The sequence below is a fragment of the Cyphellophora attinorum genome, assembly GCF_001299255.1.
Source record: "Cyphellophora attinorum strain CBS 131958 chromosome Unknown Contig10, whole genome shotgun sequence".
NCBI lineage: Eukaryota > Fungi > Ascomycota > Eurotiomycetes > Chaetothyriales > Cyphellophoraceae > Cyphellophora > Cyphellophora attinorum.
Genome location: NW_017253238.1, coordinates 842,289 through 865,226, shown reverse-complemented (window position 1 = coordinate 865,226; position 22,938 = coordinate 842,289). Strand labels below are relative to the sequence as shown.

Genomic DNA, 22,938 nt, shown 5'->3' with positions numbered 1-22,938 from the left:
CTGTACACAAGAATTCTAGGTCCTGTTTGACTTCGAGCTTCAGTCATCTTCTCAAGTTTCTCACCCGTCATGGGTTGCGCAAGAGACGATTTCCTCTGGGCGCTTTGGCAGCCATCAGTACTCTTCACTCTCTGCTCCCGCTCTAGTCTCATCTCTGCTCATCCCCGTGGGGGAGACATCGCTGCCTCAAGGCGGGTCATTTGTCCCCGCCCCTTGGTCCTCGTTGGCAATGAGTCGCCCCTTCGGGTGGCATCCGTCCTTCTCATTGTTTGTTGCGCCCCCTCAAGCCAGGCCGGCTCTTCGGGGGCTGCGCTATTGATCACCGCGTTTTGTCGGTCTAGGGCTGGCAGTTCCTGCTTCTGACTTGCCATGAGCTTTCCAAGAAACGACTCCTTGTAGACATCCTCGGCCGACTTTTGGGTCGCTTTTTGTTGCTTTATCTCCGCTTTGGCACGGGCCCGAGACATGCCTTCGACGCGGCGGTCGGCAAGCATAATCTCATGCGCTTCAGCATCTGCCGAAAGTACGTCGAGAAACCCTTGTACCACAGCGTCCCGGAGTGCGTTCTCGCCTGCAAACATACTGACTGGCACAACGACGCTAGCCTTGTAGTATTTGTCTTCCAGGACAGCCTGATCCAACGTGGCCCAAGCAAGATGCAGGAAGCGCTCGATCATTTTACGATACTCGTGCAGTAGCATCGTTTTCTGAGACGGCGTCAGAGCGGATGAGTCTTGTAGGAAGTCCAGCTTCACTTTGATCGTCTCATCAATGACCATCGACGCGTCCTCAGTGGAAACGGACACATTCTGGCAAGTAAGGAGCGCGGCCATATGAGTCATCATGCTCGTCTGCATCATGTTCGTGAAGTCTGCGCCCTTATTACTCGCGTACGAGTAGCTTGCCAGATCACCTTGCTCGTACACGCGCCCCTCATTTTCAAGCAGCTCCGAGTTGCCCCCGGGAAAGTTTACCCCTGTTCTATGTGGCACAACGAAGCCTTGCCTGCCAACGTATTTGGATTTCGTCACGCACACTGCAGTCTCCGGTTCGATGGTGAATCCAAGCAAAGCCTTGATAAGCGGAATGCTGTGCGCGTTGACACTGAGCTCCGGCGGCAGCGAAGGGAAAGCACCAGCATGGGGCATAGGGAACCTGGGAAGCAATCCCATGCGAGTGAGCGTATTGCAAAGTGCCTGTACCTCGGCATTCAGGTCAAAGATTGCACGTCGCCCCAATCCGAACACGTCTTCGACGGTCTTATCCTCGCGGCATTTCTTGACCGCGTTGATAATCGAGATGGTGTCGCTGTCAGACGTGGCAGCATAACCCCTTCGTGCTGTGCGCGCTTCTCTGGCAGTTCCTTCTTTGTTTTGTATCAGATGTGGTTGACTCATAGCAGCAGCAGCGATCAGCATGGGCTCAAAGCACCGGAACAGTATGCCCAACAACAAGGCCTTGGCGGCGCGTGGGGCAACCGGTAGTTGCGACAGTACGCGGCCCAATGGCGTTAGCTTATCGTCGTTTGACAGAGCCCCCAATCGCTTCATCTCATGGATTGCCTCTTGCACATTCCGTGCGGGCGGCGGATCAGGAGCCATAGAAAGCAATTCTTCAATGCCATGCGTACTACCGTTCAACTTCAACCTGAGCAAGACATCCGTCAAATCCCGCCGGTGTAGTTCTGGTTGGGGATACTCGGGGAGACTTTCGCTCTTGGATTTGGTATACAACGCGTAAAAGTTGCCTGGGCTAGTGCGACCTGCTCTTCCACGACGTTGCCGCTGACTTTGCTGATCAATCCAGGTGCACAACAACGATTCACTGCCATTGCTATGATCCAGTATAAGGTCTTTGCTTGTTCCGGTATCGATAACATGTCTCACTCCGGGCAGCGTGATCGACGTTTCTGCGATATTAGTTGAAAGGATGACACGTCGCTCGCCCGAAGGCACATCGTTGAAAACATCGCCGTTGGTGTCGCTGAGAAGTGAGTGCAGCTTAAATATCTTGAATCCGAGAAGGGATGAAGTCGCGGGCCCATCGACGGACTGAGGCCGCTCAAGGATCTCTACCGTTTCCTCTATGTCAGCCATGCCTGGAAGAAAGACCAAAATGTCACCGGTCGTAGTCGTTTCGAGAAGATGTACAACTGCAGCAGCGACGAGGGCAGGCGGCACTGTAACATATTCTGAATCTTCGTCTTCGGCTTCCCCAGAATGCTCGTGGCCCAGCGACGTTCGGAGGTTTGCGACTGGCGCCGAACCTTCCTGCATTGCCGGACAAGGCTTCTCTGCGGAGTCCACTGTGTTGGCCTGGCTGTCACCTAGTCCCACGGCAGTGAAGTAGTCCTTGCAAGCATTACTCGAAAGGAGCGGCATGGCTGGCTTGGTTTTCTTCAGGCTGGCAACATATCCTCGAGATACTGCGAGACAACTGGATATGTTCGGCCGGGCACGTAGTAAACGCTCGTACGAAACGAGGCGCTCTCATTGCCAGGCACGGTGAAATAGTCCACAAACTTCTGCGTATCGATTGTCGCCGACATTAGAATCAGCTTCGGGCACGGCTGACCAGCTGCGCGCCGTTTGAAAAGTTCATTCCTCAGGGTCAGGAGCAATATGTCCATCTCAGCAGTCCTCATGTGGACTTCGTCAAGGATGACATGCGTGTAGTTGTCGTAAAATGACTCGTTCTGATATGTCAGTGTATTCCACAAGACACCAGTGGTGCAGAAGAGAATGCTGCCGACGCCATAAGACCGCGGCGCCTCTCTGTCAAATCGAACTTGATGACCGACTCGGTCCCCAACTTCCTCGTTTCGTTCGAAAGCTACTCGAGCTGCAATGGACTTGGCTGAAAGACGTCGAGGCTGAGCACTGATGACGTTTGTAAAGCCCGCGCGACCGCGTTCTGTAGCCCAGTCGAGGATTATCTGTGGTACCTGGGTGGATTTGCCTGACCCTGTTTCGCCAGGGATGATGAGAACATCGGCTTTGGTCAGAGCTGCCATGATCTCTCTGTCGCGACTCGCGGCCATTATTGGCAGCTTGCGGCGCGCTTCGCGTTTGGCGAGATACTTTGGATGTGTCTGTTGCCAGGCCCATTCTCGACTAGCTCTCATAGAAGCTCCCTCTTTGAGCCGCCGTACACTGAATTTGTTTATTGGGACTGGAGCAGCTCTTTCGTCTGCCGAGACTTTCTCACTCTCGCCCACAAGTCCACCCGTCTGATCAGGCAAGCCCTGTACTCTTGCAGAGCGGATGGCTCGCACAATCTGGGGAAATACATTGGGAGGGATGACCCCGGTATAGGTTTTGTTCTGAGCTTCAGTCACACGTTGAGCGTGGCTTTTCGGTGGAGGTCCTGACGCAGTAGACTGGCGGGGATCCGATCCGCTAGGAGCACGTTTTCGGTCCAGGGCTAGTTCTAGCAGTTTATACGAATCGAGGTCTCTGGGTGGTCGCACTCCATCTCTTTCGGGATCCTGCTCGTACCCGCCTTCATCTTCGGCTACGCGCTCGACCTCGACAGCCTGTGTCGCGATTGACCTGATGTGAAAGGAATTTGCCCGTAGAGTCGGAAGCAGTTGCGAATTTCGACGGCTTGGTATACGCCACTGTAGTCCCTGGGCGGATGAAGCGCTACGAGTAAATGTACTTCCGTTGCGTTGAATTTGCCGGCGCTTTAGCCCACGCGACGTCCAGGAGGCGTTGACAACAGGTCGACCGCTGCATCTGAGAGTTGTGGCACGAAGCCGTCCACCACGCATGCTGTGGCAAGGACGAGTTCGACATTTTCAGAGAAACAAAGTCATGGCGAAGGGAAGAGATTGTGTGCCCAATGTGAGGAGGAAAGAGCCGTACTTGTGCTAGATTGAAGCAGGAGTAGTCAGTTACAGGAGCAATCGTGTTGAGGACTGTTCGGGTGGATGATGATCGTACGATAGATGCAAGACTCATGCCCATCGGATGTTGAATGTTGCAAAACTTTCTCCAACTGCAGGAGCACGTGGAAATTACCTCCCAAGACTGCTCTCCAGGGCTTTCTACTCTGGAGTGGGGAAATACGCGCCTAGGATTCCATTCTTCGATCGTTCGGCATCGATTCACATTGCCTAGGTCTGAATCTACCTTGATATACAGCGTTAAGAGCCTCAGCAGTTCTTCCCCCAGTTATCCACTATCCACTCCGATAGTAGCTTTGTAAAACTCGTGCCCTTCAGGTAGGTCTTGGTATCACCGTCCTCATAAATTTGGCCCACGAAGCGGAGTGCTAGCAGCAGATAAGGCTGGATGAACTCGTTGAAGACAACATCCACTGTGTCCTCGTCAGAAAGAGGGTTGCTGGTGCTGTTAACAAAGCTTTGGATAACATTTGGCACGCGATAAAAGTCGATTGTCGAATGGATAGTGTCATCGCCGTCCTTGCCGGCGTCATCGCTTGTGGTGTAACCAGGCTGAAGCGTGACGGAGGATGTCAAAGCACTAGTGTCAGCATGCCCAATAAGAACGCGTTGTACCTCGTTCGACTGGACGATCTGCGAGGCTCTAGTCGAATCGCTGGTCGAGTCAACGGTGTGCTGGCTAGCAGGAGCAAGGTCGCGAAGATCGAGCTTTTTGTCCGTGACCTGCGAAAAGATCTGGCCAGCTGAATTGAGAATCTTGATGAGCTGTTTGGCTTTTCCATACGGCACGTCCGGTAAGACTCGCAACGAGCTTGTGAACGGAGAAACAATGAAGGTTGAATCTCTGGTGAATGGACCTTTGAAAATGTCGAATCGAATGGCTCCTGTGTTCAGGAGCACGAAGCGCGCCTTGTGACTGCGCGAGGTCTCATTGGCAATCACCGGCAGGACTTGCTCTTCGAGCCAGCTGAAAATACTAGAGTTGCTTGGGTACGGGCTTCGGCTCATCCAAAGGTCATCGGTGGCACATCCGTACACGTGATCGAGGTCAAGAGCAGACCTTGACTTTTGTATAAGTTTGGATACATGCCGACCTTTCTTAGAATGAAAGGTGCTTGCATTGTGTCCCGAATGGTGATAGAAAGAGTACAAGTTGTTGTCAATATAGCGTCTGGAGAAGGTTGGGGTTCTTTGCCGTTCGAAATCATTCGTTGACAAGCCGTTGATACTCTGGAATCCTATGGTCTCCATAAATCGACCAGAAGCTAGACCGTAGGCAGCAGCATCGAATTTCTTGTAGTCGCGGATATGAAAATGGCCGCCAAAGAATTGGATGGGTGTATCCCAACGTGCGGACCGGATCTCTTTATAGATGGCGCTGAACTCGTCTGACCGGACTGCGGCGTGGCCAATGACGATGAACAGGTCAACCTCTTCATCACGGATAGCGTCCTGAAACCAGGTCTCCCTCAGGGTGTCCTCAACGGGTTGAACACGGGTATTGTTGGAGTTTCGTGTGAAATCGTAGATAAACCCGAAGGACATGACTCGAATGCCCTGCTTCTTTGTGGCGAACTTCTTCCATTTAGCTGCCAGCGGCACGAAGGCACCTGTCTCGGGATCCAGGATATCCAGATTGGAAGCCAAATAGGCATCATTGAAATCTGGAACAGTGATATGATGCTCGTCGAGGGCGGACGACGCTTTATACAGCTCATGGTTACCTGAACATATCAGGTCTATCTGCTGCTCCTTGAAGATGTCAAATGTGTACTTGCCCCTAGGAGATGAAGCATCGTATAGACCGTTGCCCTCTATCCGATCACCAGTATCGATGAGGAGTAGATCCTTGGCATCGTCCTCCAGACGCTCCCTTAAGCGATCGGCAAAATCCACATAGTCGCCCCAGTCAGCGCTGTATGACTTCTCCAGCAAATGTCCGGCGTGCCAGCCATGGGTATCTGTTGTGTGGAGGAAATTGAGCTGGCCGAACGTTAGATCCCTGAGTGGCGCCTCATACGGGTCAGGAGCGGTTGGCTGTCCTGCAGACACCACTCCTAACAGTAGCACTACCGCGGCGAGGTTGACTTTACACATATCATCTCTCAGAGAATAATAGTCAAGACCGAAGGAGAGCAGAACAGAGACAAAGAACATGGGCTTGTAGGCATTGTAGAGACAAAGGAGCGTGCTTGTTGATGAGGGTTAGGGTTGGTCGCGAACCTTGGATTTGGAGCTCTCCCAACCAAAAAGTGTAGAGACAGCAGATCCCGACACAGACATAGCCAACACTCATCCTCCTTCCTCCGCCGCCAGTCACTCTTTCCTTCTCTTAGGTGCCGGAACTTCGCTGTAGCTGACGCCGTCCGTCACTGTTGCTTGACGCCTTGCAGACCATTTGGACTTCATCGCTGCGACCTCCTAATCGCCCTGCCTTAATCACGACATCCCAATATGTCCGCAGCCAGACTCTTGCGGCCTGCCTCAAGGCTCGTCTCTCAGCCTACCTTTCCTCGCACAGTGTCTCGGTCAGTCCGCAGGGCTGCCCTTTCAGCGTCTTCCTCGATACGGAGCTATGCCAGCCAGACACAAACCGTCACTGTCCGTGATGCGCTCAACGAAGCATTAGCGGAGGAGCTCGAGTCCAACGACAAGGTCTTCATACTGGGAGAGGAGGTAGCGCAGTATAACGGGGCATACAAAGTCACAAAGGGCCTACTAGATAAGTTCGGTCCCAAGCGGGTTATCGACACTCCCATCACCGAGTCCGGGTTCTGCGGCTTAGCAGTTGGTGCTGCCCTCGCCGGACTACATCCTATCTGCGAGTAAGCACTCTGAAGTCACGCACACGAGGAGTCACCACTAACCAGGATCGTTAGGTTCATGACGTTCAACTTTGCCATGCAAGCGATTGATCAAGTCATCAACTCGGCGGCAAAGACGCACTACATGTCTGGAGGCATTCAGCCCTGCAATATCACATTCCGAGGTCCCAATGGCTTTGCTGCCGGTGTGGCGGCTCAGCACTCTCAAGACTACTCAGCGTGGTACGGCTCGATCCCAGGTCTCAAGGTTGTGGCGCCTTGGAGTGCCGAGGATGCCAAAGGGCTACTAAAGGCAGCTATCCGTGACCCCAACCCGGTCGTTGTGCTTGAAAATGAGTGAGTGACTGCGCTGGCATCCATGGATAAATCTACTAACACATCAGACTGCTATACGGTCAAGCCTTCCCGATGAGTGAGGAAGCTCTTAAGAGCGATTTCGTCCTGCCCTTCGGCAAAGCCAAGGTTGAGCGTGCCGGCAGCGATCTGACCATCGTAACGCTATCCCGATGCGTCGGTCAGGCACTGGAAGCTGCCGATCAATTGAAACAGAAATACGGCGTCGAGGCTGAAGTCATCAACCTTCGGTCCGTGAAGCCACTCGACGTGGAGGCTATCGTTAAGTCGGTCAAGAAGACCGGTCACTTGATGGCTGTCGAATCAGGTTTCCCTGCCTTCGGTGTTGCCTCCGAAATTCTTGCCTTGACCATGGAGTATGCTTTCGATTATCTCAAGGCGCCAGCAGTCCGGGTCACGGGTGCAGAGGTACCTACGCCGTATGCTCAGAAATTGGAAGAAATGAGTTTCCCACAGATCGATACCATAACTGGATACGCCGCCAAGCTTATGCGGGTCTAAATCGTTGAATATCCCAGGCATTGACAAACGGTGTGCACGGTCGTTCTTGGGAGGACTCTGGCTTGGGAGGACTTTGGTCTGACTTTAAAAGCGAGCTTCTGTATCTATACTTGCAACGAGCGGAAGGAGCTGCATGGCGTGCTGAACAGCATTGAGAATATCAGAACTGAGCGCTTTCCATCAAAATGTCTTCCCGACCAAGATATCCGGCGTCGCGTGTCGTATTGCTCCTGAGGCGGACTTCATGTCTCGGACGACTCCGATGAGGTATTCTGCGCTTAATGAGCCATCCATGCTAACCCTGGAAGGAAGCCATGGACCTACCGATCATGAAGGTGGCACTTTCCTTGCCGAACGCCTCGCCACGAAACACTGACCATCGCTGCGAGCTGGGCTTGCCCTTCGACCTCATTGCTCTCGAGTAAGTCAGGTGCGACACCCGTACAGTACATTCCTGTCGATGTGGCGCCAAAAGCTGTCAGTAGCTGCTGCTGTGTTGGGTAGCGACGCCAGAATCGCTGCTTTCCATCGATTCCACGTGGCCTAGAACCTTGCATTGCTCGTTTCCTCAGCCAGTTTCGGATACCTTCACAAGAAACAGAACATTGGATTGGTTGAGAGACATTCGCCACGTGTCAGAACCCTGTCACTTGGGCGCAGGCTAAATCTGACAGCTCGTATATCATGCATTTCACGTGGCTAGATGTCAACCTCGACGATCGCGGGTCCATCCCTACGGCTGCCGTCTATGTAGCAGCACTGACCAGCATGGCTTCCAGTTCTCTCGCCTATCGCTGCGCCGGACAGTTGACCTCGAGTCGGGCAGCAGTGCAGAACGCATGCTCGCTGGCGACTTCTAAGGTACGGCGTACGAGTTGCTTTTGCCTTGTTCAAACAATGCAAATCACAGTGCTGCTCAGCACAAACAGCTGCAGTATCCGATATTCTGGGTCCGACCTTTACCACTCGCTTACCAGCCCTGCAGGATGTTGGCGCTAGCCACGATCTACGCAACGCGCCGCCGTTCGCAGAGACATGCTCCCTCACTCAATTAATCCTGGCACGAAGGACATGCATGCGGCTATTGGCTCATCATTATCGATGCATCCACACAACGTACGCCTCCGGCCTCATCAGGCTGGCACTCTGTCCTTTCGTAGGATCGACAGCGGACATTGGAGCGCCCCTTCAAAGCCACGTGCGTAGCTGGAATGGCATACATACGAGGTCATGGCGACCACATGGATCGATCACGTTCCAAATATGCTCAAGTGTACTTAATTCGGAAAGTTCGTCCGACTTTCCAGCCATATTGCGAAGACAGGATAAAGCCACCAACTCGTATGCGTCAGGGACAGAGGTTCTTTGGTCCGCTTGCGGTTGCTGCTGGGCCATGCTGAGGAGAGGCTGCCCGGTCGTCTGCCGTTCGGCCCTGTCACACCTGCGTGGGTGGCTTCGCAGGAGACAGTAAGTCCTCATGGATCGAGGAATGATTCCAGCTCCGCTGAGAAAACACGTTCTTGCCGCCGAAAGCCCAGGCGATCACAGCTGCCGTCTGAGGTTCAGTCGGCAGCAATTGGCTGGAATCTCAGACACAATTCATATTTTCACCAGCCGCAACCTCATGATCTATATGTATGATGAGGATCATATATCGTCCGACTGCGAGCCCTCGCCCGGTTACCGCGGGCCAGTTTTGTCGATCCACCAATTCCACGATACACCACGATGCAATCCCAGGTCTACACCATGACAGAGCTTGCTTGTTCACGGCCTCGCTCGATCAGTCTCACTGGTGCTGCTTGGCAGTTCATGGGCCTTCCATCGGAGGTCCGTCAGCAAATATTCCAGGAAGTAGCATCACTTTCCAGAAACGACCATCTGAGCTTCTTTGCACCTGCCGAGCAGTATACAAGGAGGCTATTGCATCCTTCATGGCTCGACCAATTGCGTTTCGGTCTCAGAAAAGACTGGTCCAATTCATCGCGCGCTGTCCACATGAGCAGCTCACCCCGATTTAACACCCTGGTACTCGCTCTCACAGATCTCGACCCGGACTCTATGCGTCCTTTTCTTACAAGGCTTCTCCTCACCGGTCATACTAAGAACGTGGCCGATCCGTACACAACAGAAATACAACGCCTCGACAAAGCTCTCTCGCAGCTTCAAGCCTTAGCCTCAATAACACTGGCCAGACCGTACGAGCCATTGGCCAATAGTGCGCCTTTACTGCTGGCGGAAGGCGTGCTGGACTCCATCGTCAACTTACCCAACATAATACAACTCTCGCTAAACATCGACAACTATTACCTCGACCGAGTACCGAACCTTCACAAGCTGACTCACTTGCGGATTTCCGGCTTCTCGCACAGCACTCCGGAGGGAACAGAACTGGCGTTCACCCGGATGTCAAGTCTGCAAGAACTGCACATCCATCCTTCCGGCAACATCATGCGCGAGCCTTTCTTTCACTGCGGTGGAGACCCGATGCAAAGTATCACACCGAGGGTCATAGCGAGAATGCAACCATTGAGAGTGCTCATGATCATGGACCCGCCTGAAGCAACAAAGGACAAGTCCCCTTTCCTCACAACGGAGATGTTCGATGCTATTGCGGTGAAACATGGTCCCCACCTCAAGCGATTGACGGTTGGCTCGCTGCATGTGATCTCGGGGGCTGCGGTGGACGCGATGAAGAGTCTACTGAGGGCGACAGCACAGCTGATAAGACTTACCTTGGCATTTCCCGAGGCTGCAAGGAGGGACATCATTGAAGCTGCAGTCACGATGAATCACCTCACGGAAATGGGGATACTGGTGGTGGATCAGGCGGAGGCAGATGTTGCTTTCGAGCAGCTAGAGATGGCTGGGCAAAGGGGACCATTGAAGGCCCTGAGGGAAGTCACGTTCTTGATACCAGGTGATGCCCATTGTGTCATCGCAAGATCAGCAGAGGTCACGCAAAGTCGTCGATACACACTCAGGTCAACTCAGTCCTCGTCTTCCGCTCACGCCCAGAGTCCGCAGCCCGTGGACCAACACCGGGAACCGCAGCTCAAGGTTATGTGGCGTCGCTGGCAACCGTTCGAGAGCGACATCCACGACAAGTGAGGTAACACAGTGCGAAGTGGTAGCTAAACTCGCACATTGCGGTTGTGCTACACCATGTGGATCCTAGTGGCGGAATTAAACTCGCATGAAATACAACACACCTACGCTTGCACCAAGTTGAGTCAGATATGTCGGGCTGGCAGCAACAACAGGGCTGAGCGAGTCAGTCATGCAGGATCGAGGAGTTCTTGCAGTCCTCTCGTAAATTGACTATTGAAAGCCGATATCTGTGTATCAGCCAGTGCTTCTTTTGCTGTGAAGTGGCAGTCTCAGCTAACCGCCGAACGTCGTGCCTTCCTTGGCGCCCAACTTCGACATCTCCAGCTTCGCTCACGATCGCGGCTCTTCAGAAAATAAGGCACACATTGAGGAATGGTCCGAAGTCCGAGTTCTCGACCAGGAACAAGTGTTCTCAGCTTGGCTCCTACTGAGCGCGGCAGGTCCAGCCGTGACAATTGACATATGTCGTGTAGCCTCAGATATATTTGGAATATCATGGATGTGGCCTCGAAACTTCGGGGCCTGCTTTCGACGTGGGTAGTCAACATCCGTCGTGCGCTGTGCCATAGCCGCTCACAATAGCCGTGTTCCTTCACACAGCGGACGTGACGAAGTCGTGATTACCAACCCAGATAGGTAGCTGCTGTGCGCTCCTGGCGGACCGGTTGACGCATCATTCCTCCGCGACTGACCAGGTCACCCCCAGACACAGGTCGACGCCGAACGGTAGCAGCACACACGATCTCGAACGATCCTCTCTCGGCCGCGATCACGCCAATTTTCCGGTCTCTTCACTCAATATGCCCTCGCCAAGTTCCTCAGATACCAATCCACAAGCCTCCTTCCTTGCTTCGCCTCACTGATGTGAATCAGATCCCCCTCAACCGCATAATCTAGCTCGCTTCCATTCACAACCTCTCCATCCAACAACCCGCCCTCCGTCCACCGAATCTGCCTGCTTCGCTGCTTATTCACCAGAAGCCAGCTGCGCAGCTTCTCCGGCTCGACATCCAGGAAACTGCTGAGTTTCTTCAGGTCCATGGTCGTGTAGAGCTTGAGATATGATTTCACAGTGGGGTTGAAGAGGGTGTTTTTGACTTCGTCCATGAAGATCTCGGTGTGGTGCTCGACGGGATCGATGTTGAGGCTCGGGTTGTCAAAGTCTGGCGGGGTGGGGGAGATGAATTTGGGGCAGGCGGTTTGAAAGAGCTCGCGGTAGACGGGGAGCGAATCTGGACCGCCGCGCTGGAGTTTGTTAAACTTGTCGCCGTATTTCTCGCGGAGGACGGTGTGGATCGTGTCATCGAGGCGGGTAGGTGCGAAGGAGACGCAGATGGCGATGAGCGCGTACATCTGTTCGGTCTTCTTGGCGATAGCGTCGTAGCCACTTTGTTGATTGCCGCCCTTTTGGAAATTCTTGGTACGGGAAACGTAGACGAGGATGTGGCTGAACATGCGCACGGCGTCGGCGTAACGGCGTAGCATCATGTAGCTGAAGCGACGTAGTAGTAGGTGTTGAGGTGGGCGGCCATGACGCGGGCGAACATGGCTTTCTTGTTCATCTCGATGTCGTCGAGGGTTTTGAGCGCCAGGCTGAAGTCGCCCAGTAGGCAGTGGACTCGGAGGAGGCCGATGATGGAGAAGTAGCCGAGCATGCGGTACATAGGACGGGAGCCGTACTCGCCAGCGACGTTTGCGGGGTCTTCATTGCGCTTCTGGGCTGCGAGCTGCTCGTTGATTTGGGAGCGCTGGATGAGGGAGTAGAGGACGTTGAGGACGGAGTAGCAACCCCAGGTGTTTGGGTTCTCGCGGAGAATCTGGGCTTCTTCATCGCCGGGGTTCGTGCGGGCTACGCGATTGCGATAGCGACAGAAGGACTCGAATTGGTAGATAAATTCGTCGATCACATCCCAGGCCCAGTAATATGAGGGCTGCTCGATGTCGACGGGGCCTTCTGAATTGAGAATGTAGTGGAATAGTGAGCAGTAGTTATCGTACGACGAGAATTTCGTTTCGAGCGCTGTTTCGATTGTTAGAATGAACAGGTATCAGGAAGAGCCAGAACCGGGAGTTTGATGTCTCGCCCGCTTCGTTCGTAGGTATACGTACAAGCCTGGTACTCTAAAGGTGCAGCCGCTGCTTCGAGTTGTGCTCTTAAATCTGCTGGGCCACCGAGACTGTCCCCACGTTCGAGTCCCTCGCCACCTTCATAGTTGACTTGTTCCTGATAGTCGGCCACGAGGGCCTCCTCATCGCGGTCATCGTCGTCGAATTCGACTGGTCGGTTGCCATTGACGTAGGCCATGTTGAAGGGTGTGATAGGTCCTTCGGCGTCGAGAGTTCGCAGGAGTATGCAACGCCGTCACAGATCACAATTTCAATTCGTGTCGTTCCAAGAACAACTTGAAAGCCGCCTAGACAGTATGTTGTGCACTCGCTGGTGTGGTCGCAAAAAGTTGGGCGCGTGGGGTAAGTCGAAATCTTGGCACCGTCATCCGGTCTCCAATTCTGCCGCCCATGTATCTTGGTACCACCCATCGAATGGAGGATTTATCAAAAGTTGTGTTCACAGCGACCTAATACGATTGTTAGAAGGCCATGGCGACATCTTACGAGGAGGTTGCGGCTAAGGTGAAGATCGCTGTGATTCAGATATGTCCAAAGGTAGGCCTACGTGTGTTTTTCTGTCAATGGCGACACTGCCGTTCACGCCCCGATGACGACTGACGCTGTGCAGCCTCTGGATCCAGAGACTAATTTCCAGGCTGCGGCGACCCATATCCGGGAAGCTGCTTCTCAGGGCGCATCGCTGGCCGTGCTGCCAGAGTATCATCTAAGCGGATGGGTCCCTCACGATCCAGGATTCGCTAAGCTGGCTGTTACTGCATATGAGTATGTTGCCAAGTATCAGGAACTGGCGAAAGAGCACAAGATCAATATCGTGCCTGGCACAATCGTTACGAGTGATCAGTCTCAGCAGAACGGCGCTGCTCGGGACACAGAGGACTCTGCAGCGCCGCCATTGCACAATATTTCGCCCTTCATCTCGTACACCGGAGAGATACTTGGTAGCTACACCAAAGCTAATTTATGGCATCCTGAGCGACCACATCTGACATCAGGTCCACAATCGCAAAGCAGTCTCGACGCTCCTCATGAGCGGCCAGAGCCTCACACGGTCATCGAGACGCCTCTGGGACCCGTCGGCATACTCATCTGCTGGGACCTTGGCTTCCCAGAAGCATTTCGCTCACTGATCCTGCAAGGCGCCAAAATCATCATCATTCCAACGTTCTGGACGGCCTTTGACATGTCAGCCGAAGGCTTAGCATACAACAAGGACGCAGAAACGCTCTTCCTGAAATCAACACTTGTGGCGCGAGCCTTTGAGAACACCGCTTGTATTGTGTTCTGCAATGCTGGCGGTCCACGCGAAGAAGGCTATGTTGGGCTTAGCGGTGTGACAATGCCGATCATGGGTACGTTGCCGAACAGCTTCGAAGACGGTGAGCTAGGTGTGCGCGTCATTGAGACTGACATGAAGCTGCTGGACATCGCGGAAGCAAATTACAAGGTGCGGGAGGATCTGCAACGCGAGGACTGGCATTACGGATACTCGCACGCGACAACCACCACTTCATGACGGATGTTGAAATGAAACGTTTTATTGTCTGTCATTTATGAAAGTTATGAATACGCAGCGCCCAACTTGAAGATGCAGGTCATCCAAAATTCCGCAACCAGTACGGGGTCTTTCCACACATTCGCCGCGCTATGCAAACGAGAAGCAAACCTCCACCACCTTGAATGTTTCCGCGTTCACTCCCATTCGAACTCCAACCCCCGCTTCTGACCTGCACGGAAAGCCTGCGCCGCACGATCGTTGGGCGCATTGTCGCCGAAGCCGCATCCGCCGTCTCGTTCTTGAGCAATGACAGGTCCCGCGCACTTTCCTGAGTTGAAGCCGCAGCAACCCGAAGCGCAAGCAGCATCGCTCTGACAAGGACCTGTGATGAACTGCGCTCCATTGCCTCCAGCTGCAGCGCCATTACCCGCCGCACCCGTACCGGTATTGGCATTCCCCGTTGCCATGCCGGTATTGCTGTTTCCAGTGGCGACGCCTCCAGCTGCGGCATTGTTGGCAGCAGCCCCACTTCCAGACCCAGGATTGAAAGTACCGGTGAAACCCAACTTGCGCGCCGCATTATCGTTGGGAGTGCCCGATCCCCTCCCGCATCCCCCATCTCGCTCAAGGGCAACGATCGCACCGGCACACTTGCCGCTGTTGAACCCACAGCATCCTGACGCACAATCGGCGTCCGATGTGCAGGCACCTGTGATGAATTGTGTACCCGCACCGGCAGTGGCCCCATTGCCGCCACCTGTTGCGGGGTTGGCAGCACTTGCGGTACCCGTGCTGGCGGGCGCGGCAGCATTTGCGCCACTCCCTGAGCCCGGGTTGAAAGTGCCCGTGAAGCCTAGCTTTCGGGCTGCATTGTCGTTGGGGGTTGCGCCACGACCGCACCCGCCGTCACGTTCGAGTGCTATGATGGCGCCCGCGCATTTCCCCGAGTTGAAGCCGCAGCAGCCGGATGCACAATCGGCGTCAGACGTGCATGGGCCGGTGATGAACTGCGTGCCTGTCCCTTGAGCGGCGACGAGGGCGGTAAGGGTTGAGAAGAGAAGGACGGCGCTGAAGTGAACCATCTTGGCTGATGTGTAGGAGATTCGCAAGAATGCTTTATTGGTTTTCGGGTCGAGTGAACAGTGCTGTAACAAGTATGAAAGGACGTGACCAGCACGAAATGAACGTATGAATTACCAGTTGAAGCCGAAGGAAAGAAAGGAATGGAGGTCAATGACGGGTTGCAAGTGCTCCCATCCTGCATCCGGGCAGGACGCACACGTTCTTATACTATCCTCTTCCTAATGCCCAATCCTACCGTGACCTTCTTCGCCCCTCGCATCATCCCATCACACTCACCTCACCAAGAGTCAATATCTTACGTAGCGCATACTTCCTCTGAGCTCCACAAACATCTCGAAAAAGCCGATCAACGAGGTTCTAGTGGTTCTCAAGCCGCGTTAGATCACGGAAAGAACGTTGAGACCCTTGTCCATCGAAAGAACCAAGCATCGAATCCCCGTCCGCGTGGTATTGTGCCGGTCCACAACCCGCAGCTGAGCTTCGTCTGCGCCTGCAGACGAACAACTTACATTCGTGCTCAGACGCAATGACTTGCGACACCGATGAAGAGCAGAGTGTTCGAGCCTGCTCATGGAATGGCGAGGCTGCGGCATCAGAACAGCCTCGCCGAGCGTCTACCCAATGAACGCCGGCTACCAAGCCCCAGCAGCGAAGATTTCGAAACACAACGAACCTCAGAAACACTCTCCAAAACAGGAGCAACTTTCCTTCTCCTACATCTGCATAGCTCCGCGATGTTTGTTCTCGCAGTCAATCGCCCGGCACCGTTGGCTTATAATAGAGGTCTCGTTTGACCTGCGGGCCATTTCGCCACTGCATACCCGCTTCGCCCACGCGAATGACAGGCTTCGACCCCAGAATCTTCGCGCGGTCTCGGTCGCGTCGTGAGGCATCGATTGTGCCAGATCCACGCGCCGTCAACCCCGGGATGTGGCTTAAGGACGTTGACGGTCGCTTTGTGGACACTGCGAACGCGACTTGTGAATTGCGGAGCCGTCGATGGCTGTCCAGGCTTTTGATCTACTCGATCGCATAGTAGTAGAGCTCTATCAAGAACGAAGAGAACGGTCTACTTCTTGGGACGAATGTGGTCCTGCCCCTTCCACCGCGCCACGGTGTCCCGCGCCTCTCCCCAAACTTTTTCGACTGACTGAACTGACTACGCACCTAGCGGTTTAGCGCCACAGAAGCAATGATATGTGACACTGCCATTCATATTGAAGGACATCAATCCGCCCCCTTGGTCAGACATCCCCAAACAACGCCGACGTTACCTTTGCTCTTGGTCTTGGAGTCATCCTCACCCGCGTGTTATCCGCAGGCTATCACAAATGCCCGCAAACAGATGACAGAGTACTTCTGTCAAGCTTGGCCGTCGGCACCGATGCTTCACAAGGTTGTAATGTCAGGGCGGCACTTCCAGCGCGAAGCTACAGTAAATTTGTGCTGCTATATGCGTCTGGTGCTTGCATGTCCATTTGAGTAAGTTACGATGGTCACTTTCTGTGCAGCAAGGGAAGTGTTCGCACCGCAGGATCGCATACCTCCATCTCTGCGCGCTTTGTGAGGAGTGGACCTAGAATTCGATTATTCTCAACGGCGACGAACATCACGGCCTTTCGAGCGAATAGATACCAGGCCGGACGCATCTGCTGGTATTCCGTATGGCTGCCTGGTTTGGTAGGCGCTATAGTTTACCATGATGGAAAGTGCCAGCGCTGGTCGGTTCCGGGCGGCTGGTACGTGTACCTGGAATGCTGAAAGTTGTATACCTTAACCTGAACATGCATTCAGCTCAGACAGGCAACCACACAAAACAGCTCGGTAGATCTACTAGTGTGTTCACTTCTCCCACAACCAGAATCATGGATCATCGCGGCCGGGCATCGTCCGCAGTTATCGCGCCGAAAGTTCATCATCACACACCTTCGTCGCGCATCATCCTCAATCAGCCGTGCTATCCATCATCATCATTATCGCTCAGCATCGTCAGACATCTCTCATGCTCGTCACCCTGGTGCATCGCACTCAGTCCTCGCCAGCATTAAAAACCACACTCATCAGCAGAATCGGAATAACTCACGGAACATTGCACGGAACACCACATTTGAGAGGATTTGCCAACATGAAGGAACTTTCCCAACCACCGCATCAAATCCTCGGTGTCAGACGCGATGCGTCGCGCGAAGAGGTCAAGAGAAGGTACCACCAACTCGCACGGCAATATCACCCAGACAAGAATATCCATCGGCAGGTATGGGCAGATATAATGTTCAAAGAGCTTAAACAAGCGTACGAGATCATGACGGACCACACCGAGTACCAAAAGTATATGAAAAGGTTCGGGAAGCCGAAGCGGAATTCGCCCAATGACAGTCCTTCAGGAGGATATGCTAGCTTCGAGATCTGGGAGGATGCTCCTTCCGAGGCGTACAGGAGTACACCCGATGATTTCACCGTTCATCGTGGCAAAAGGATGAAAAAGACCCGGGCGGGATGGATGGAGTGCCCTGACAATACTGAGAGTAACGCGCCATCTAAGAGCCCGCCTTTCGTGCCACATCGCGACACTAATGTGCCGCTAACACTGGAACGAGCAACAGAGAGGATCCTTTCCATATCCAGTGGCTGGGACTGCGGCATCTCCGTGCTCGAGTCTCTCTACGCCGAGCCAGAAGTTTCACTACTGCCGTCCCTGAAAGCAGCGAAGGCCCGGACATTGGCACTGATGTATTCGTTGCAGCGTTTAAAACCCCAGTCGAATGAACCCCGAGGCGGACGGCACGCCGGCATGTGGGAGGCAACAGCTCTAGAGCTTGATTCAATCAATGAACTAAATGACTTCCTGGAGAAGTACCGGCAGCGTCTCGAAGAGATATTCGCGGCTGTCTGTCCACGGTGTCGTGCAAAACGCGAGGGCGAGAGCTTACGGTGGTCGCAAGAACATCGGGAGATGCTGCCCGGGTTGATTTCGAGTTTTGAAGTCGAAGTCGAAGCACAGATTCAGAGATGTTCGGCGGCGCTACCCTTGATCTTGGACTGAAAGTCAGTGAACAAGACAGATGTAGTCTCTTAGAACACGAGACGTACAGCAATTGCACGAACTCTATGAATACAGTACTCAAGTTGACTGTGTCGAATGTGCATCGTACTTCTGGGAGGAGCTCACGGAGAAAAGTATAGCCGGCGCAACTCCGCGTCCAGGGTCCTTCCTGCCGTGACTTCCACCTGCCAAGCCTGAGCTCTTGTCGTCCTCTTAGCTATGTCCATCACACGCCAGTGGTGCTTTGCGCGCCGCCCGTACCGATGACGAACGAATTGTTCTCTCTGTCTCCGCCACTGATGGCGCAGCGCGTTCACATGATGCTCGTCTTCCGCTGCTCAGACTCCTCTAGAGCGCCGATTGGCAGCATACTAAGGAGTGAAGACAAGCATACGAAAGTCCCGCCCCGCTACGCAAAAGTTCAGCTTCGCGGGACCCATTACTCATTTGGCGCCACGGTGTCATGGGCGTTTGACAAGTCGATGCCAAGGTAGCGTACACGTCGTCCCCAGATTGGTTGAAGTATATCTCCCGTTCATTGTCGCCAGAAGCCCAAGGCATTGTCTCTTAATTGACACAACGTATCCAAGATACCACTCATTTTCCACGCGAGATGACAGACAAACAGGAAGCGAATCAAACTTCTGGATCCGCCAGCGCTTCTTCAAGCACGCTCGAGCGTGTGGACACTATTGCGACACGTACCAGCAAAGACGAGGAGGCCGCAGGATCAACGAGCGAAGCCTTCTCGTCCAAATTCACCCTTTCTCCCGATTTCTTGCATAAACTCGTCTCATCAAAAGATGTCTCGAGACTATGGCATGTAGGCGGGCCATCAGGGCTGGAGGTCGCCCTGCGGACGAACTTTACCCATGGCCTCGACAACGATGAAGATGTCCTACAGCAGCTCGGAAATGGACGACCAGAGCCTGTGAAGCGAAAACAGTCCATCATTCCTCTTCACCTTGAAGGCGAAGATAGCAAGGGATTCAGCGACCGCCGACATGCGTACTCTGACAACAGACTGCCTCCAAGGAAATCGCGGAGCTACCTCGGGCTCGTGTGGGATGCCTTCAACGACAAATTGATGTTCCTGTTGACGTTCTCGGCCGTCATCTCACTCTCGCTAGGCATCTACCAGTCTGTTGACCCTTCCGAGCCCGGGTCTAACGTCGAGTGGGTCGAAGGCGTTACTATCGTGATTGCCATCATCATAATCTTGACAGCTACAGCGACAAATGACTGGCAGAAGAACAGTAAGTATCGAACCTTGGCCCAAGGAGGGGTATACAGGTATTGACCTGTATGCAGGAAAGTTTGAGAAGCTCAACAAGCGCAAAGCAGAGCGCTACGTCAAAGTCGTCCGCTTGGGTAAACTTGTTCAGATCTCCATAGACGATATCCTCGTCGGCGACCTTGTGAAACTCGAAACTGGAGACATCATACCAGCAGATGGCATATTGCTGGACGGCTTTGATGTTGAATGCGACGAATCTTCGACGACTGGAGAGAGCGATCTTATCGAGAAAACACCTTTCAGAGAACGCCACGGACGCGATCAGCACTCCGAACCCACTAAGGCATCCGAGAAAATCGACCCCTTCATCCTCAGTGGCAGCAAGGTCGCGAATGGCGTCGGAACCTTCGTGGTCACCGCAGTCGGCGTCAACTCATCGTATGGGCGTATCTTGATGTCCCTGCGTGACGTGCCGCAGGAGACACCTCTTCAGCAGAAGCTTGGATCACTGTCCAAGTACATCTTGCTCTTCGGCTCACTTTTTGGAGTCGTCTTCTTCTTCATCCTTCTGATTCGATTTCTGGTCCGCCTCCCGTCGATTGAAGGCGGTCCGCGCGCGAAGGGCGAGAGCTTCTTGGAGCTGTTCATGTTGTCAGTAACGATGGTTGTTATTGGAGTTCCAGAAGGACTTGCACTTGCGGTCACGCTTGCGCTCGCCTTCGCCACGACGCGAATGCTCAAGGACAACAATCTGGTCCGTCTACTTCGGTCCTGCGAGATCATGGGCAATGCCACTACCATATGCTCGGACAAAACAGGCACGCTCACTCAGAACAAGATGACCGTGGTCAGTTGTCTTATGGGTCTTGATGACAAGTATGAGGACACGCAGATGCTTGATGGCTCTGACACAACCGATAACGCAACTCGAGAGAAGCGCGCTCAGACCATGGCATCGGTTCTCAATATGTCGGATCAAGTCCGACAGCTTCTCAGAACATCCATAGTCATGAACACAACCGCCACAGAACGAGATGACGCAGGAAAATGTGATCTACAAGGGTCAAGCACCGAGGTCGCCCTGGTCCAGTTCGCGTACGACCACCTTGGACTTGACCAGCTGACCTCGGCACGTAACAGTATGCGAATCATCCACATGTTCCCCTTCCAATCCGCATCAAAGGCCATGGCCGCAGTGGTGGCATTGCCTCACGGCACGTTCCGAATGTTCGCTAAGGGCGCTGCTGAGAGCATGATCGACCGTTGCACGCGTGTCCTTGATGGGGATGTGAGGTCGCTGCAAGAGCATGACAGCACTAAGTTGCAGTCACACATCCAAAACTTAGCAGAAAGATCCCTCCGAGTGCTTGCTATTGCTTATCGAGACTTCCCGTCATGGCCTCCAATCAGCACGACTTTCAGCTCCTCAGATCATCTGAAGCTTGACGATGTCCTTCACGATATGACATACGTCAGCATTGCCGGTCTACGAGACCCTTTGCGACCCGATGTAATACAGTCTGTCCAACAGTGCCAGTCAGCCGGCGTGCAGGTCAGAATGGTAACAGGAGACAACTTCAACACAGCGAAGGCAATCGCCCGCGACTGTGGAATATACGCGTCTGGAGGTGTCGCAATGGATGGACCAACGTTTCGAAAGCTCACACCGTCCCAACTTGACTCCATTGTGCCTAGACTTCAAGTACTGGCGAGATCGTCTCCAGAAGACAAGCGAGTCCTGGTCAATCGCTTGCGGGCCCAGCGAGAGATCGTTGCAGTGACAGGAGATGGCACGAATGACGCGCTCGCTCTCAAGGCTGCGGATGTCGGCTTCGCGATGGGCATAGCTGGCACTGAAGTCGCCAAGGAAGCAAGCAGCATTATTTTAATGGATGACAACTTCACTTCGATCGTGAAAGCAATCTCCTGGGGCCGGACCGTCAACGATGCTGTGAAGAAGTTCTTGCAGTTCCAGCTTACGATCAATTTTTCGGCCGGGCTGTTGACTGCCATCACTGCTCTAGTAGGCGAGGTCGATGAGGCCGTCTTCACTGTTGTCCAGCTACTGTGGGTGAACATTATCATGGATACGTGAGTCACTCCTGCTCCTGTCAATTGAGCATATATGCTAATGGTGTTTCTGCAGCTTCGCCGCCCTTTCCCTTGCCACAGACTATCCGACTCGCGGCGTTCTTCAACGCAAACCTGAGCCACGCAACCAGCCCATCATCACAGTCTCTATGTGGAAGATGATCGTCGTCCAGACCGTCTACCAGATGATCGTAATCTTCGTCATACATTATGCTGGCGACAAGTTATGGGCGGCCAACACCGAACACCAGGCCTCTCAAATCCAGACCACCGCCTTCAACACTTACATCTTCATGCAGCTGTTCAACCAAACCAACTGCCGGACGCCCGACTCGCGTCTCAACATCTTCGAAGGCATCATGCGTAATCCATTCTTCTTCTTCGTCCAAGCCGTCACCGTGACCGGCCAAACCCTGATCGTCATATTCGGCGGCAACGCCTTCCAGACAGCTCGACCCACCGGTTCTCAGTGGGCCACTTCCATCGTACTCGGCGTCTTGACACTCCCGCTGGGCGTTGCCGTGCGCTGCATCCCAAACAAGTACTTCCTGAAGCTCACCACACCGATCAGGAAATTGTTTCACATGCGCATGCGTCGCAAAGCCGCTAAAGAACGAAAGAAGGCTGCGCGCCCTCCGCAGCCGGGTCTTCTCAGTCGTGCAGTCTCGGTGATCAAGCGCGAGACAAAGCCACCAGCTGGGCCAATCATCCCGACCAACAACGACGACATTATGCCGCCGCCCACGGCCGAGGAGCTCAAGTTGCACCGTACTGCTTCGAGGACGTCGCTGCAGCGACAGCAGGGTGAGGGAGAGGTCAGTCTCTCGGCTTTGATTGCTTTTGCTCGCGATCGTAATGGACAAGAGCAGTCGAAGGAATCGGAGATGGCAATGGGATTGAGGAAATACGTCTTCGAAGTGCATCCTGATACTGTGGTCGATGATCCGATCGTGTTGGTGGATAGCAAGGAGGAAGTGGAAGAGGGCCAGTATGCGCCACCACCGAGTCAAAGGGCAGATCATCTGATGTATCTGGGAGTTGGTGACGGTAGTGGCGGTGCGGCGGAGGAGTGCAGGAAGGTGAGGAGAGGGAGTCGTGCTGTATAATTATGTATATTTACGAGACTTCGTCTATTGTACTTCAGCCGGGTATTCGTGTCGT

General features: G+C 53.7%; 10 protein-coding genes across 10 annotated transcripts; 5 read left to right on the top strand and 5 right to left on the bottom strand.

Annotated features, from left to right (window-relative positions):
• Nucleotides 1-158: 158 nt before the first annotated feature.
• Nucleotides 159-2,276, bottom strand: AB675_8176 (Pre-mRNA-splicing factor ATP-dependent RNA helicase prp22; the record flags this gene model as incomplete). Its single annotated transcript, XM_018148603.1, has 1 exon — nt 159-2,276. One exon carries the CDS (start codon nt 2,274-2,276, stop codon nt 159-161), a length of 2,118 nt encoding a protein of 705 aa, XP_018000996.1.
• Nucleotides 2,277-2,398: 122 nt separating this feature from the next.
• Nucleotides 2,399-3,772, bottom strand: AB675_8175 (Dosage compensation regulator; the record flags this gene model as incomplete). Its single annotated transcript, XM_018148602.1, has 1 exon — nt 2,399-3,772. One exon carries the CDS (start codon nt 3,770-3,772, stop codon nt 2,399-2,401), a length of 1,374 nt encoding a protein of 457 aa, XP_018001237.1.
• A 384-nt stretch (nt 3,773-4,156) lies between these two features.
• AB675_8174 (uncharacterized protein) lies at nt 4,157-6,064 on the bottom strand (the record flags this gene model as incomplete). Its single annotated transcript, XM_018148601.1, has 1 exon — nt 4,157-6,064. One exon carries the CDS (start codon nt 6,062-6,064, stop codon nt 4,157-4,159), a length of 1,908 nt encoding a protein of 635 aa, XP_018001288.1.
• Nucleotides 6,065-6,361: 297 nt separating this feature from the next.
• AB675_8173 (Pyruvate dehydrogenase E1 component subunit beta, mitochondrial) lies at nt 6,362-7,587 on the top strand (the record flags this gene model as incomplete). The annotated part of the gene is made up of 3 exons (XM_018148600.1): nt 6,362-6,732; nt 6,787-7,068; nt 7,116-7,587. 3 exons carry the CDS (start codon nt 6,362-6,364, stop codon nt 7,585-7,587), a joined length of 1,125 nt encoding a protein of 374 aa, XP_018001140.1.
• A 1,998-nt stretch (nt 7,588-9,585) lies between these two features.
• AB675_8172 (uncharacterized protein) lies at nt 9,586-10,698 on the top strand (the record flags this gene model as incomplete). The annotated part of the gene is made up of 1 exon (XM_018148599.1): nt 9,586-10,698. The coding sequence occupies one exon, from the start codon at nt 9,586-9,588 to the stop codon at nt 10,696-10,698; it is 1,113 nt and encodes a 370-aa protein (XP_018001195.1).
• A 795-nt stretch (nt 10,699-11,493) lies between these two features.
• AB675_8171 (Eukaryotic translation initiation factor 3 subunit L) lies at nt 11,494-13,003 on the bottom strand (the record flags this gene model as incomplete). The annotated part of the gene is made up of 3 exons (XM_018148598.1): nt 11,494-12,190; nt 12,244-12,718; nt 12,808-13,003. The coding sequence occupies 3 exons, from the start codon at nt 13,001-13,003 to the stop codon at nt 11,494-11,496; spliced, it is 1,368 nt and encodes a 455-aa protein (XP_018001045.1).
• Nucleotides 13,004-13,296: 293 nt separating this feature from the next.
• Nucleotides 13,297-14,341, top strand: AB675_8170 (putative nitrilase; the record flags this gene model as incomplete). Its single annotated transcript, XM_018148597.1, has 2 exons — nt 13,297-13,362; nt 13,436-14,341. The coding sequence occupies 2 exons, from the start codon at nt 13,297-13,299 to the stop codon at nt 14,339-14,341; spliced, it is 972 nt and encodes a 323-aa protein (XP_018001097.1).
• Nucleotides 14,342-14,517: 176 nt separating this feature from the next.
• AB675_8169 (uncharacterized protein) lies at nt 14,518-15,405 on the bottom strand (the record flags this gene model as incomplete). The annotated part of the gene is made up of 1 exon (XM_018148595.1): nt 14,518-15,405. One exon carries the CDS (start codon nt 15,403-15,405, stop codon nt 14,518-14,520), a length of 888 nt encoding a protein of 295 aa, XP_018001294.1.
• Nucleotides 15,406-17,531: 2,126 nt separating this feature from the next.
• On the top strand, nt 17,532-18,449 carry AB675_8168 (Chaperone protein DnaJ; the record flags this gene model as incomplete). Its single annotated transcript, XM_018148594.1, has 1 exon — nt 17,532-18,449. One exon carries the CDS (start codon nt 17,532-17,534, stop codon nt 18,447-18,449), a length of 918 nt encoding a protein of 305 aa, XP_018001063.1.
• A 613-nt stretch (nt 18,450-19,062) lies between these two features.
• AB675_8167 (Calcium-transporting ATPase 2) lies at nt 19,063-22,883 on the top strand (the record flags this gene model as incomplete). Its single annotated transcript, XM_018148593.1, has 3 exons — nt 19,063-19,705; nt 19,761-21,777; nt 21,833-22,883. The coding sequence occupies 3 exons, from the start codon at nt 19,063-19,065 to the stop codon at nt 22,881-22,883; spliced, it is 3,711 nt and encodes a 1,236-aa protein (XP_018000958.1).
• Between the last annotated feature and the right edge of the window lie 55 nt (nt 22,884-22,938).